General features: G+C 42.0%; 1 protein-coding gene across 50 annotated transcripts in view; it reads right to left on the bottom strand.

The window, feature by feature from the left end:
- The window catches only part of Rims2 (regulating synaptic membrane exocytosis 2), a 472,086-nt gene that overhangs the window by 7,013 nt on the left and 448,176 nt on the right, over window positions 1-16,897 (bottom strand). For all 50 annotated transcript variants that reach the window (XM_028879262.2, XM_028879269.2, XM_028879266.2 and 47 more), the window contains one exon: window positions 1,648-1,789. In XM_028879262.2, coding sequence (XP_028735095.1) covers window positions 1,648-1,789 — 142 coding nt within the window. The remainder of the gene's footprint in view (window positions 1-1,647; window positions 1,790-16,897) is intronic.

Below are 16,897 nucleotides of genomic sequence, written 5' to 3'. Positions count from 1 at the left end.
ATGGTAAACATTTGAAGTGGAAGTCATCCTTGAAACATTTATATCCCTGGCAGCTTTCTAATTAGACCATAAACGTGTGTGTGGGGACCATGTAGTCAACATTTTTATAGTCCATGCAATGTTCACACAGACCATGCTCAGAGCACATTTATTTTCACTTTCCTTTCAGAAAGAACACATTTCTCTTATCCAGTGTATGGAGCGTGTCACACGCCTGTGACTGAACCACTGCCACACTCACCTGTGACTCAGCTCTTTACTTCCTTCACACTTTCTTAACGATCAGCAAATCTATTTCTTTCCCTTCACTTCAAAAATTCAACCTGTTTATACACCCCTATTTAAAAACTGCAGGATTATGTACCTCTCCTTTATTTACAGAATAACGTTGGACAAAATATCATCAGGGTATGTAATTAACAGTAAGAAAAAAATTTCCTATGGCTTCGAGTCTGTGAATTGGCTACACATGTCTAAACATGGAACACTTCCATGGCGATGACAGAGCAAGGCCCTGAGCCTTGCTTTCCTCTCCTGACACCTTTGGTCTCATGTACGATCAGAAGTCACTAAATACAGCTGTTTTCTGGAGACAGGGCCACCCCATGCTTACAAACCTTTCCAAGTGTCTTATGGTAGTGGATTCAAAGAAAAGCTACATAGAGAAAAAGGCTCACCAACTTCTTGTTGCTATTTTCTTCTGATTATTGTTTCACATAATTAAGATAAATTATGTAACTTTCAGTGCATAAATTTTTCAATAGCATCTCTTCAACAGGTCTAAGATTTTTTTACATTAAAAATTACTTTTTAATTATTTTATTTTATGTGTCTGGGTGTTTTGCCTGTATGTAAGTCTGTGCATAGTATGCATGCAGTGCCCGAGGAGGCCAGAAGAGGCATCTGATCTAGAACTGTAGTTACAGTTGTGAGCCTGTATGTGGGTACTGGGAATCAAACCCAATCTTTGGAAGAGCGGCAATCAGTACTCTTAACTTCTGAGCCATCTCTCCAGCCCCAAGATCGAAGATTTTTTTTTTTCCGAGACAGGGTTTCTCTGTGTAGTTTTGGTACCTGTCCTGCATCTCACTCTGTAGCCCAGGCTGGCCTCAAACTCACAGAGATCCTTCTGGCTCTGCCTCTCGAGTGCTGGGATTAAAGATTTAAAAAACTAATATTGCCTACATGGTGTGACATGTATGCTTATTATTTCTGTGATTTTGTTTATTATTTTAAGCTCGGACAAACTATTTTATCTGTAGGTAATATTGCGAGTCACATCGTAGCATCTTGTTATGGAAGTAAAACACTTTATCTCCCCCAAGCTATTTCATTTAAAATAAAAAGCCTGATACATCAATTGCTCAGTGGAGGGTGAAACAAGTTCTCAGGACTCAGCCAGGTTAGATGGAAAGGGCCTGGGAATCGATCCTGTGAGCCAGCTCTTGTGTGAACCAGCTCTTGTGTGAACCAGCTCTTGTGTGAGCCAGCTCTTGTGTGAACCAGTTCTTGTGTGAACCAGCTCTTGTGTGAGCTAGTTCTTGTGTGAACCAGCTCTTGTATGAGCTAGTTCTTGTGTGAACCAGCTCTTGTGTGAGCTAGCTCTTGTGCGCTCTTGTGAGCAGGCATGGCCGAGGCCTCACTCACTTTCCTTCTGAGCTGTAGCTGTTCATGCTGCCGTCCGTGGACTCCCGGCTGGCCTGCCGCGTCATCCAGTTCCTCATCTCCACTGCCAGGCCGGTTTCTGTGCTTCTCTGGACAGTGCTCCGTAACTTTTTACCTCCTGCTTCTGCGGAGACAGAAATCCAAAGGCATCACAGTCTGTCATCGAGGCCTGGCTACAGAACAGGCCGGCTAGCACCCGGAGACAGAGTTCTTAAGGAGACACAGAGAAAAGGTATTTTAAACACTTCTAAACAGTGTCTCCCTGAGTGAGCAGCACAAAGTACCATTGTTTATTTCCACTTAAAACAGTGTTCAAATCATTAACATAAGAAACAAAAAGGTTCAAACTGAGGATAATAAAATACGCTGTTTTCATTGCAATACTTAAATTACCATATCAATTTATGCCTCTTGTTTTTCATTGTAACTTCTAAATGCAAAATTAATTTATGCTTACCTTTTCTCCCATTTCTTTTGTCTTAATTAAAGAAACAGGCCTTCATATTGCTTACAAAGAACCAGATGGTGAGGGATACTCAACTTTTAGCTTTAACTTTATAAAAAAATTTTAGGGTAACTGCTATGAAAAGGTAAAGAAATCTACACAAAAGGGGTAACTCTATTTGAAGGCAGTTTTGATTCTGTTGGTAACTTCCAGAAAGATTGTGTAATATAAAATTCCTGAAGTGTCACGTGAAGGAGCTCTTCAGTTTTTGGCCTTGGACGGTCATCTCCAAGGTGGTTGCACCTAGTGGAGTTTTCTCCCAGAAGGCCACCAGAGGAGCAGCCCTGAGGAAGGAGACAAGCGGGGCATGACTGAGCGAAGCATCCAGCTGGAGAGGTTAGGGCTCCGGAGAGGGAGCAGCACTGGAGCTGGGCTTGGAAGGAGGGCCAACAGGGCCTCCAGGAAGAGAAGAGCGTGTCTGAGGCAAGGGAAAATGCATGGACAAAGGAGCAAAGCAGGAGTGACCACGTGTGGAGAAGCAAAGGCCGTGGCCGAAGGAGCGCTGGGAAGTAGGGTATCCAGGAAAGAGCCAAAGCTGTGAGGAGCCCGGCGCACTGGAATATGGAGCTGGGAGGAGAATACCACAGCTGTGAGGAGCCCGGCGCACTGGAATATGGAGCTGGGAGGAGAATACCACAGCTGTACTCATTGCTTCTTGGCAAGTCTACTTTATTCACACTGGCTGCGAAAGCCATTAGCGTTTGGAGATGAACAGCCATGCGACACGCTCTCCCAGCGGCTGGGACTAGAAAGTTCTTTTCAGTGCCGCTGGTGTTCCTGACGGGATGACACTCTTTCCACCAAACTTCTTATATCTGCTCCACTTTGAAACACTGCTTTACATTTCACCCATTTCCAGTTTTGATACACATTAAAATGCTTTAGAGTAGACACAAATACACATCATGACCGATCTACAGCTAATCAAGAGCTGTATTGTGGGTGAGCAGCAAACATGTACTGATAAATGATAAGAAAACATAGGGCTTCCTCAATGATTCCAGAAAGCTCTTCATCAGAGAAATGTTGCTGCTACTGACGTGATGACTCTGCTCACCAAGATGTGTATGTTTGCTTCCGTGTGAAACACTTGAGTAGAGACAAAGTTAAAAAACGGATTTGTAGCCTCCTGTGGGATAAGTGATAATGCATGGCTCGCCACTGGAGGCTACCATCAAAAGTTAGACCATGAAAAAACATGGATGAGCCAAGTGATCAGTCCACAAACTCATTCTGTTAGGGGAGTAAAAAGATAACTTCTAAGGGATACAGAGCCACCACCATCATAATCAAGTCATCGAATTCAGCAGCATACAGAATCACCTATCAAGTTGTTCTGGACAAAAATGTACTCACTGTTTCTAATCAAGTCTTCTGGTTTTCAAAAATACAGAAGGTAAAGTCACAAGACAAATAGCACATACAAACAAAGCATCCAGACAAAACCCAGATATGGGATATTGCTCAAGAGAACTGGCCCAGTCTCCTAAAAAGTTAACACCGTGACAAAAGCATAAGTAAGGTAATGTAGATTACAATAGAGCAAGGATGTTAGCCAGCGACCCTGGGTGTATGGGTTTTTACCTTGTCTATAAAACCAAAATGAAATAAGAAGTCTTTTTTAACAAAACCATTTTTCGTTAAATGTTAAAATCATTAAAAGGCAATTTTAAGACAGGTAGGGAAATATGAATACAGATCGGATATTAGATGAGAAAGCTGCTAAACTTTTAGGTGGATTATAATAAGTATTATAATGAATTTCCTGACTATTAGATATATGTCAAATATTTGGATGCAAAACCTTCTGTTATTAGCGTTTTACTTTCAAATGGTATAGAAAACAAAACAAATACACACATGCACAGGAAGGGCGTTTAAAGAGAGATGAGGTGGCAGAGCTGAATGGAGTATCCATCAATCTAACACTAATGACCTCTGTGCACAAGTCTCTGCGTGCAGTGCACGTTTGATACCTAAGGCACGTGTGTGGAGGTAGACACGCGCATACATGTGGCAGCCTGAGGCTGAGCGTGGGCCTTCCTTAGCGGCATTCTATCTTACTCACTGAGGCAGGGTCTCTCAGCTGAACTCAGAGCTCGATGATGGACTACTCTCCAGACTGCCGGGATTACAGGCAGGCCCCACGTCTGCCCGCCACTCATTTCCATGGCTGCTTAGGATCTAAATTCCATCCTCATACTGTGCAGCAAGCCTCTACTCTGCTCTCCTCTCCCCAGCCCCTGAGATTTATAATTTTATTTCAGAGTGATCTTCAAATAGCTACATCACAAAGCAGTACTGTGGTTTTTCTCAGCAAACATTAGGCTAACCTGAGGGCTGAGTTCCTGCTTCGAGGTTCATTTCCTTTCAGTACCTGCCCCAGGGGAACAACTACCATCACTTGAGACACACTTCAGCAGCATCTAGATGAGGATCTAGATATATACAAGGGAATGGCATGGAGGAACCAGGGTTATCCAAGGATAAAGGACCTTCGTTCTTAAAGATCTCAGGACACGGCGCAGCAATTCCAAAATCTATCTTCTATTTAATCTGATGCTATTGAGCAAAAGTGACGTGAAAATATGCTGTTAATGGGTGATGGGAACCAGACCCCACTTGGCTAAGAATAACAACATTTTAAAAGGAGCTCGCAACCCTTCTGTCCACAACTGCTTTACTGACATAATCTCTTCATAGGTCTGAAAATTCCCACTTGTACAGACGAAGCGCAGAGGCCCATCGGATCACAAGATTCCCTGAAGGCACACAGTGAGTGTCAGGACCGGAATGTGTGCTCGTCTGCCAGACTCCACGTCCTCTGTTATTCATTAACTTATTGTTAGAACACAACTAACTGCCCGGGTAGAGGTGATGCAAAGAGCCCTTTAGAAGCAGCCTGGTGGCCTGGGAAGAAGCAGGAGCCTCAAACCAGTTAGGCTCTGGTGTCAAACTGCGTCTCTACTCTTAACTTACTGATGGCACTGAGCAAGTCACACCCTATTCTCAAATTGTGAGATAAAAAGACGTAACTGGCGGGACTTCGGTGAGCGCTAAAGAGAACACACATCTAAAGTACCTGGAAGAGTACCCAAAACACAGCAAGCCTTCAACCAAGGCACCAGTATAAGATCCAGACAGGGAAGAAGGGAACACATTCGGACTGGTCCTGACCACTAACTAGTTAGTTGTGTGGCCTTCTAAGTCATAGTCCCTCTCTGAGTCCAGGGCTAGTTGTCTATGAAAAGGGCAGGGAGAGGGGAGCACATGAGCCTTGGCATCTTTTATCTTTAAATCTGTGATTGTCTCATTAGTGCACAAAAGGCCATGATTACAGCCCTGTGTTGAGGAGGTATGCTACTGTCCAAGAATCGTAAGTTCCTAGCTAAATAACTACTTACAGCAGCCCTTAAAAACTTGTCATTTTACATATTCCATTATCTGAAACATTTATAGACTTATTTATAAATTTGAAGCATCATAAAAATCTTTATGTCAAGGGCGATGGTGGCGCACGCCTTTAATCCCAGCACTCGGGAGGCAGAGCCAGGCGGATCTCTGTGAGTTCGAGGCCAGCCTGGGCTACCAAGTGAGCTCCAGGAAAGGCACAAAGCTATGCAGAGAAACCCTGTCTCGAAAAACCAAAAAAAAAAAAAAAAAAAAAAAATCTTTATGTCAATTCACAATAAATGCAATTTAACTTAAATATAATGCATTATGGTGATTCATGTGTAATGCTACAAATGTTACGTTGCTATGCAACCTAAAAACTGAATCCATGTGAGTGTGAAGATGTGTGAGAGTGAGTACAAGTGAGCCAGGCAGAATTCTATGCTGGTCCCGATGACCATGTTACTTTATACGGCAAAAGGGATTTTGCTAATTGTTTAAAGGCTGGGAGATTATCTGATGGGCCAACATAGCCGCTCCTGGCCTTTAAAAGCAGAATGCTGTCTCTGGCTGGCTTCAGAAGAGGAAATCAGAGACACCAGAATCACCAGAACGATCCTTTCTACCTTTGCTGGCTTGAAGATGGAAAAAGACACATGTAAAGGACATCGAAGCCACCAGAAGCTGCTGAGAGTCAGATCTAGCTGACAAGTGGCAAGAAAACTTGACTGGAGTCCTACACCTCCAAGGAACTCGATTCTGCCACCAACACGAATGCCCCTGGAAGCAGAGCCACTGGCAAGAGCCAGTGCTGTGATCTCTGTGGTGTCACACGTGATCATCCTGTGCTAGGCTAAGATCTAGTGAGTAGATGCTGGTGTTGGGTGCCAACTGTTACAGCAGCAGGAGATGCATACAGCACATCTGATTCCTTTCACAGATGCATTTTTAAATGGAACATACGTAAAACCATTTCATTATGATTGTGGGGGTAGACCAACCAAATAGTTATGAATTTAGGTGTGCTTTTTAAAAGTGAACACCTGTGCACATGCATATATACTTATATGCATAGTATACTAAACAAGACCAAGCAGCAAACCGGTACCTAAAGCCCAGGCTGGGTTGTGGTGGAGCCCTTAAGCCACTCATGAGCATACAGTATTTTAAGCATTTGGGGAAGATGCCTGCAGGTCAAAATCAAGTTCTTCAACTGCCACAGGGAGAAGGCAGCACACAGGAGGCAGCCTTGCCTTTCTGCTCTGCTTAATCTCATGACTCATTTACATGACACTTCCTGTATTCAAGGAAAACCACTTGATTAAAAACTCAAATGCCAGTTTTCCCAATATCAGGAAACTCTTCAAGGGGCTTGACAATGAAAATAAAAATGTCCTCATCACTATTGACCTGGGAGACTTTCTTACTGCCCCACCCAAGACTAGGCTTGACATATGATACCAAGCTCAGTTTCATGGTGATACCTTTTAAATCTTTGATGCACAGAAGTCACCCTGCTTTGCTTACACATAGAACATCTCATCAATGTAATCAGAATTATTCCAGCTTCATAATGTTCTTGCCATCAGTAGGAAAAGGAGTTTGTGGAGCAGGCTGGAAGACTGGAACAGTCTTTAATTTTTAGGGCAGACCACAATTCATGTACGGCCACATACACATACAACATGTATCCCATTGCAGACATGGCTTCTTTTGTGTGAAGTCATTCATGTATTTCTGGCTGTCATTAGAACCCAACTAAACTTATTCTGACAGACACACACATGACAGCATAAAAGAAGAGGCTTAAAACTGGGACAAAACTCAACCGCTAAATTCAAAATTAAAACAGGAAGGCGGAACTACTGTCATTTTGACTTGGAACTATGAAGGGCCTTCTAGATATAAGGTCTTCAGAGCTCCAGTCTTTATAACAGCGCAATATGTTTACTACTACAATTACCTTCTATGTAAGAAAACGGGCCAAGTCCACAGCAGGCAAACAATACATATTTTAGTTTCACTCTTGAGAACGTCAAAGCCTACCCCTGTTTCTCAAAGTGGGTTAGATTCCATCTTCACTCAGTATTTTGTGTTTTTATTTGATAAAGTATTTGATTTTTAACTTCCAATTAACCAATGACTTGAAACCTCATTAACTTTCTCCTTGAATGTTCAGGTAAGTTTAAAAAAACTGTTTTATGGATAGTGTTGGGATTCTGATCATTCACGCACTTTTGTTCACTCATAAAAGCTGGGAAAATGTCAGTGTCATTGCTAGCTCACTAACCTTTGACCTCACGAGCACAGTGACAACATATACTTAGGATAGAGTAGAAATTTGTGTTAGAGGCAGTTACTCCCTATAACACCTACTCATTTCAATCTCTGGGCATGTCACTTTAGACCCACCCACACCAACAGGTGGGGATTTTCATCAAATGATGCCCTGGCAGTGAAAGAGCACTGAATATATTATAAACAAACAAACCCAAAATTGTGGCGTCACCACCATGAACAGCTGAAAAGGGCCCTGACCTTTTTTGTGTCTTAAGTCATCTATAAAACAAAGGGATCTGTAGTGGTATTTGTTCCGCCCATGACCTTGGGCTATGGGGCCCAAAGGAGGTGGTGCTTCTTGCCATTTTACAGGACCTCTTAAAAGGTCACGAGCGCCTTCTCCCTGCTGCCTGCTTCCTGGTCTGATAGAAAGGCCAGGTAGATTGGCTCCCCGTCAGCTCAGAGGATGACTGCAGATGTCTCCTCCGTTCTGTACTCATGACTGTATTTCCTCAATTTGTATCTTAACAAATCCCCACTACCCATTAAATAGACTCACATGGATTGATCTTAACAGAATCACAACAGAGGACTAGAACATCCTTCTTTGTGAATTCCTATAATTATTAATACTAATTTTTAACAAGAAATAAAGCCAAGGTAACGACACCTCATGTGGCTTAGTAGTATGACCATTCTACTCTTCTTTCCATAACAGTAAATTTATTTTGATATTCTCAACACAATTAAATACTAGAAACTCTTCCTCCCGGTGCTTTCTCTGTTTTCACTTGCCAGTTTTATGGGATTTTCATCTTCTCTCTGATGTTGCTGCTCCGGACCACTGGAAACCACCAGCTCCTGATCCAAAGTTAAACCACTAAGAGAGTTGGTACCATCCTTCTGGGCTTTTTTCCTTAACGTCAGTCATGCCAGGCTCTCTACAATGAAGAATGTAGAGAATGGGAAACAGCACCCAGGCCCTGAGGACTCTCACTGGGTGTCCTCGGCACTGCCCCACATGCCGTGAGTGATCTTCGATGTTACATCCTAGATGTGACCATTCAGGTTTCCACTGAAGTATTTACCAACTATGGACAGTGAACTTAGGTCTCAGAAACCTAGCATTCTTATCTGTAGATAAGCACACAGAAAACAAACTTGGGCCAGGCCTGTGGCAATGCCTTTAATCCTAGCACAGGAGGATCTCTGTGAGTTTGAGGCCAGCCTGGTCTACAGATCGAGTTCCAGGACAGGTAGGGCTGTTACACAGAGAAACCCTGTCTGGAAAAACCAAAACCAACCAAAACTAAACCAACAAAAAAGAAAGGAACCTTGGTCATGTCTCCATTTACATCCATATTTTTGTGCTTGCTAGGGATAGAATGTAAAGGGATATGTCTCACACACACACACATGTGTGTGTGTGTATACACACATACACATATGTGTGTGTGTGTATATATATATATATAATACAGAAGTATATATATATATATGTTACATATATATGTAACACATAAAATTCCCACCTACACAAGTTTTTTATTTAGTAGTGAGGTAGGCTAGTAAACCAACGACGATGCCCCAGAGCAGCATACTCTGAGTTCTGCATGAGTGGCCTTACATCACCAGGACTGCACAGCTTTCTGTCAATGATGGAAATGCTCGATGATGGAGCAGCGTCCAATAAGGTCATCACTAGATACAAGGCGCTACTGAGCACCTGAAATAAGGCTAGTGCCTCATGTACTGGATAACACAGATCTAGGTTCAGAGAAGAGCAAAATATTTTAAATAGTTGCAATGAGAAGGTTAACATAATAACATTAAGTCTCAATATTACTCCAAGATATATATTATTATAGACTTTGCACATAAAAATAAGCTAAACTAAAAGAAATGAAGTTTCTTACTTAAGTTGTTAACTAGGCAGAGGTGGAATTACTAGTTCAAATCTAGGTCCATCCAAGTTTTCCTCCACCTAGGGAAACCCCTGTGTTTTAGAGAAGACCTCATGGTAGATGGGATGTGAACTGAGCACCCATGAGCAATAAGACATACACATAGCAGTAGAGGAAGAACAGTAAGGTATCAACAAAACTCTGGAGCAAGGCGGCTTAGTCTTATAAATTTAGTAGTTAGATTTGGAAGGACTTGGAACATCAGGATAAAGGCTCTCTTTAGAAGAAAGAGAATCTGGTTTGCTCTATACCAGTGGTTCTCAATTTTCCTAACACTGTGACCCTTTGATGCAGTTCTTCATGTTGTGGTGACCCCAGCCATAATTTTTTTTGTTGTTACTTTGTAATTGTAAATTTGCTACTGCTATGAATTACAGTGTAAATATCTGTGGTTCCCCATGTTCTTAGGTAACCACTATGAAAGGGTCAGTTGACCAAAAGGGGTCAACACCCACAGGTGGAGAACCACTGCTCTAGAGGCAAAGAAAGTGGATTGGCCCCTGAAAGCAGGAGAGCAGGTGGTGGTGATATTATCAGAGGTTTCAGAGATAAGCTCATTGGTTCCAAACAGCTGAGCTGTCAATGAGAATGAGAAGAAACAGAACAGAGAACTGCTGGGAAGGGAGCTAATTTCCTTGGCAGAAGTTGAAAACTATGTTCTCTGGGTCAGATCTGGTCAATAAATGTGTTTGTTTGTCCCAAATAATGTTGACATTCTTAAGTTTTGCTGCCAATATTTTAAAGTTTAAGGGTTTTATGGGACAAACCCAGTTTATGATTGTGTTGAGTACAAAAACAAGTCATCGTGCCAACCTGGAATTCAGTCAGCTTGCCATTGCCCAAAATGACTCTTCACCAACCTTCTGTGGATGGGCCCTCCCCAGTTCTCAGCCCTCTCCTGCTCCTCTTCTGCCTTGAGGATCTATGTGTTCATGTTGCCACCGATCTACAAATCCCTAAGGGAATAGGCGCTACCAACTGATCTATTTTAAATAGCCGAATAATTTTCCTTGTGTTTTAGTTTCATGAAATAAAACCTAAATCAAGATATTATCCAGACAAAAGCATGTTCTTGGGGGGATGTCAGAGAAGGTCACAATTGTGCCCCTTATCACCTGTTCACAGAAGCACATTACTAGTGTGAGCCACACAAGGCCCTGGCCTCTGAATATATTAGACAAGACTAAACCGGCAGTGAAATCTCTTCTCTGGAATTTGGGGACTGGGATTGAAAAAGGTGCAGTTTACAGAATGGTGGAGCTGCAATGCATGAAGCCAGATTACTTGCTACCACTGTTCACTGGACATAGGCTCTGGGCAACAGAGCACGAGAGAGAGCTGGCCACTGAAAAAACTGAAGCGGCCATGGGAGGTAGGAGTGAGGAGGGCAAGAAAGGGAAGAGATTTCTCTGGCTGTCTTTAGATCCATGTGAGGCCTAGAGGACTCTAGAGAGTTGGGGAAAAGTCTCTGCAAAACCATTATTTACACACACACACACACACACACAATTCCCATTTTTATTTCCAGATTTCAAAAAGAGAAATATTCCAAAACTAAAACCGAAACTATTGTTTTACGTTAGCATTTTCTTTAAATACCTCACCTTATAAATACACGGAAGTTGGTAAATCTCCTTCCTCCCCAATCAAAAGCCAGTACAACATGAGGTAGAAAAAATACAGAATGATCTTCTTTAAGCCATAATAATGGCCTAGCATATCACAGCAGAGAGCATTTTCACTGGGTGGATACAGTCCTGGATAGTGATGGGGTGGTTGCCATGACAACTTCCTAGCCAGTTTCTTCTGTAAGCCATCGTATTACAAAATGTCTCCACAAAGAAACGATGTCCCATCACTGGCCTTGATTTAATGAATCTAGTGAAGTATGAAGGCAAACTGGGGTCTACTTTGACTTCTACATTTAAGATTCCAATTACTTTAAGGCAGTGTTTCTCAATCTATGGGTCGTAACCCCTCTAGGAGCCAAATGACTCTTTTACAGGGGTTGTCCAAGGCCACCAGAAAACACAGATATTTACATGACAATCTATAACAATAGCAAAATTACAGTTATGAAATAGCAACAAATAATTTTATGTTTGGGGTCACCACAACTTGAAGAACTGTGTTAAAGGGTCCCAGCATTAGGAAGGCTGAGGACCACTGGTTTAAGGGTACTCTTTGAACCTAAGATAGTGAAAGATGCTAATTCTTAGGTTAAATGTGAGTTGAAGTGTTCATCCATTTATGTTTTTTTAACCTCCAAAATATCTTGCTTTACTTTGTGTGCTTTAAGTACAAATCTAATAAAAAAAATCATGTTACTTTTAAATACGATTTACTTGTTCAATAAAATGATTTTTCATATAAAATTATAATGCAAGGAAAATGGTATCTATAAAAATGTCCACAATAGCTATATTTTGAAAAAATATATAAAATAGTCCCCAAAGGGAGTGGCACTATTGGTAGGTGTGGTCTTGTTGGAGTAGGTGTGGTCTTGTTGGAGGAAGTGTGTCACTGTGGAGGTGGGCTTTGAGGTCTCACATATGCTCAAGCCACGCCCAGTGTCTGAGATTACTTCCTGTTGCCTGTACGTCAAGATGTAAGAATCTCAACTACCTTTCCAGCACCATGTCTGCCTGCATGTCGCCATACTCCCAGCTACCATGCTCCCCATCATGATAATGGACTAAACCTCTGAAACTGTAGGCTACCTCCTCAGTTACATGTTTTCCTTCATAAGAGTTGCCATGGTCATTGTGTCTCTTAACAGCAATAGAAACCCTAACTAAGATAGAAGTTGGTACCAGGAATGGGGTATTTCTGTGAAAGGCCTGACAATGCTTTTGTTTGGAGGAATCTTGACTTTGGTACTGGGGTTAGGAGAGCAGTGGAATGCTTTAAGTGTTGGTTAATGGGCCATACTAGCAGGAGAGTGGAAGACAGTGCTGAGCGTGATTTGATGAACTGTGGGGTGTTCACTCAAGAGGTTTCAGAGGAGAAGAATTTTACTATGTTGTCTAGAAATCATTCTTGTGATATTTTGGTGAAGAAAGTGGATGCCTTTTGCCCTTGTCTGAAGAGTCTGCCTGAGGTTAAAGTGAAATGCTTTAAATTAATTCCACTGACAAGAAATCTCAAAACAGCCTGGTATAGACTTGGTTGTGTGGTTAGTAGCAGTAACTCTTAATGAAGATTTATAATGAAAAGGAGCAAGATGAACAGGGTGAATTCCAAAATGAAAATTTTGAGGAGAAAAAGAGCACCAGGAAGTGCAATAGAGCTAAGTCCTGGGTTCAAGGAGATAAATGGATTAAGAACTGGAATAAAGGGGGTGGTAACATCAGGGCAAGATCACACCCAGCTAAGTTTCCACCTTGTGAAAAGGAACTAAAGAAAAGGCTAGAGCTGGGTGTGGTGGTGCACACCTTTAATCCCAGCACTTGGGAGGCAGAGGCAGACGGATCTCTGAGTTTGAGCCAATCCTGGTCTACAGAGCAAGTCCAAGGATAGCCAAGCTTAGACACAAAAGAAAACCATCAAAACCAGAAAGCTGGTGACGATGTAATTGAACAAGCAAGCAGCAGAACTTGGCAGCTTTGGCGTGGTGGTTCTGGCTTTAGAGTTAAGGATAGAAGGAAGGGGTTATGGAATTTTCTTCCATGACTAAGCAAAGCCACTGAGGCTAGGCATGTGTCAGGAGTGTCCCTGAACTGAGGCCCAGAGAGGCCATTGTGTGAAGCTGTGAATTGAAGCCTGGATTGTTGTGGAGACCCCAAGATGTTGGAGATGCCAGAGTCATGAGATACCTGCTGAGGAGAGCTGCTAACAGGGAGTGGAACCAGCCCAAGAGAAAGAAGTGTGTTGTAGTCAATAGAGCTGAAAAGAGTTGGAGATCTGAAGAGCATATTGACATCAGACATGGAGATGCAGAGAGTCTGGAGTTTGCCCAGCTGGTTTTTGGTCTTGCTTTGGTCCAGTATTTCCTCACCGTGCTCCCTTTCCTATGTTTTTGGAACAGTAATGTATATCCTGTGCCATTATATGTTGGAAACACATAATCTCTCTCTCTCTCTCTCTCTCTCTCTCTCTCTCTCTCTCTCTGATTATAGGGGATTACAATTAAGAGATTACATGGCTCTCAGAAGAGACTTTGAAGTTTGGGCTTTAAAACACTGTTGAGACTGTGATAGACTATGGAGACTTTTGAAGTTGGACTGAATGCATATTTGCATTATGATATGGCTGTAAGCCATTGGGGGCCAGGGAGTGGGATGTGGTGGATTGAAAGAAAATGGTCCCCTAAGGGAGTGACACTATTAGAGGTGTGGCCTTGTTGGAGTGGACATGGTCTTGTTGGAGGAAGTGTGTCACTGTGGAGGTGGGCTTTGAGGACTTACCTATGCTCAAGCCACACCCAGGGAGTTGGTTCACTTCCTGTTGCCTACAAATCAAGATGTAGATAGAATTCTCCAGCACCATGTCTGCCTGCACACCACCATACTCCCAGCTGCTCCCTGACACGACAATAATGGATTGAACCTCTCACTGTAAGCTGCCACCTCAATAATGTTTTCCTTTGTAAGAGTTGCTGTGGTTATGGCGTCTCCTCACGGCAATAGGACCTACCTAAGACAGTAGTCTATACATCTCTCGCCCCAGTGTGGCTTTGGAAGATGTGTAAATACTGTGATCAGACTTAAAACGTCTAGATCACACATTGAGAAACAATTTATAGGGAGAGTTGATTTCATTTGCATTCAACTGAAACAGACAAGAACAGCACAACTATTCAGTTAGTATTAGTAGCAACACCTGTTTTCTGCACTTAGCAGAGTTATACTGACATACATGGAGAATATTTGACTTCAACAGAGCAAAGAGGAAGTTCCAGTCGTTACTCAAACAAGATGGTTTCTAAGACTTAAGTGAGTTACTAACTCCACACCAGGACTCACATCATCCCATGAAGTGAACAGTCTCTTAAAAGGCTGTGTGTGTGTGTGTGTGTGTGTGTGTGTGTGTGTGTGTGTTTACATAAGTCCTTTGTTACTGAGATGGTTCCTATCTCACTCACAATGGCCTCAAACATGTGGTCCTCTCCCCTCTGACTCCCCAGGCCCGGGAATTTCAGGTTTGCACCATTGTGATGTGCTAAATGGATCTTTACCTCAGTAATCCTCACAGCCTCACTACCATATGCAGATGGTTTTTCCTTGGCTTTCTAGTGATTCTTAAGCAACTTTCATTTCTTTCTGGTTTTCTTATAATTTAATTTAAAACTGTCTGATATATAGAAAGAATTAAATACTAATTTATTTAGCTACTTTGTGTTGAGTTGACAGGATCTCTGTGTATGGTGGCCAAATTAAGTTTCAATCAGAGGTGGTAGGGTGTAAAATGTTGGGGAAGTAAAGTTCGTCCCATAATAGACACATAACTAACCACGAGCTTAGAAACGCAGGGACATGTGGATGGCCTCTCGGAGACCCTCATGCATCATCTCGGAGACCCTCATGCATCAGCAGCTTTGCCACACAAATATGTTTTCTTGGATGGGAAGCTGCAGGGTTGCTTCTACAATTACAAATGGAAGGAAACATTGCTTAAAATAGTTCCTCTATTCTTATAAGTGCTCAAAACATTCAAATAGCCTATATATACTAATTGTATCAGGAAGGAAGACTTACTGTTGGGACCAAATAGGTTACACAGTGAAAATATAACCCATTCAAACAGGTTCCATGATAACATGAGTGCATGTAATTTATAAGTTGTTAATAACAGGAAGAGTAGTATTTCCACCACATTTATCTAAAATAGCCTCAGAGATATGGAGAACATCCTGTGGAGTAAACACAGAGAAAGGATGGAAAAACAAACTTGCCAGTAAGCAGGAAAGCTGAAACGAAGACCAGTCTATGCAGTGAATTAACTCAAGCCAGCCACACTGGGATTTGTTATATGTAGGCAATGTGTTTACCTTTTCTGAGTCTATATTTTCACAAGAGTAAAACATAAAAAAACAAAAATCATCTCGAAGAACTCCCATGAAATAAAAGAAAGGAATACATAGAAGCTACATAGTTAATGATAACTATTACTGGGCTCAGTTTTCAAGACCATGGCCTCCTACAGGGAGATTTAATCTAATACAACTGTTATGAAACAGTTCTTAAAGCACTGTAGTCAGCAGTTACGGGGTTAGCTCCTAATTCTACTACTCACTAGCTGAGGAATCCAGACAGATCGTTTTCAAATATGTGCAGGATGCTGTTTCATGAGATGTTAGAAACTCGTGTTACCGATGCCTGAATCAGCATTTTACACTCTCTCCCAGGGGACCCCTCTTTAACTCCTAAATCAGGCTCTCCTAATGTGTCTGATTACACTGTATTTTACCTAGCTAATACCTGTTATAGTTACGAAGTTATTTCTGTTTTCTTCATTAGACTCTAAGAAGGTAAGATAATGCACCCACTTCACACTGTCACAGCTACAAACACATCAAATACTCTCCCTGAGTATTTCTGAATAATGACTGAAAAGCGTTTGGTCTCTTTATGGACCTCTTGGGCACTTTCTGTATAGAATGTCTGTATAGACATTCTGTATAGAATAGAATGTCTCTAAAGCCTAGAGACATGCTTTAAGAATGAAATGAGAATTCAGCCATTGCACTATTTCCAGGGGAAAACCTTTTTAAAAAGATAAAAAAAAAAAAAAAACCTTGATAACAAAAGAAAAGGGAAGAAAAGGAAAATGCTAGCTTTGCTCTGCACCTGGCTTTCCTGAAGAGACTGCTAACTTAGTAGGCTCAGTGATCAGGAGACCACCGCTCCCATTAAATCAACCGTTCTCTACCAACGTGAACACCATGTTCAGAAGCATTTCTTCTTCTTGCGAGCTGGATAGATTTCACAGGAATGACTATAATAATGCTTCCAAGTACGTTACCCACATTAACTTCATGTGTTCTGCATGGGTGTCTCAACAGAAAAAAGCATTGCAGAGTGTTGTGGTCCTGCTCTGGACCACTGGTGTCTGTGTCTCACAGATCGTGGAGGTGTTCAAACAGTTTCTT

The sequence above is a fragment of the Peromyscus leucopus genome, chromosome 20 (genome assembly GCF_004664715.2).
Source record: "Peromyscus leucopus breed LL Stock chromosome 20, UCI_PerLeu_2.1, whole genome shotgun sequence".
NCBI classification, from domain to species: domain Eukaryota; kingdom Metazoa; phylum Chordata; class Mammalia; order Rodentia; family Cricetidae; genus Peromyscus; species Peromyscus leucopus.
Note: the sequence above shows the minus strand (reverse complement) of the source record. Positions and strands in the feature narration are given on the sequence as shown.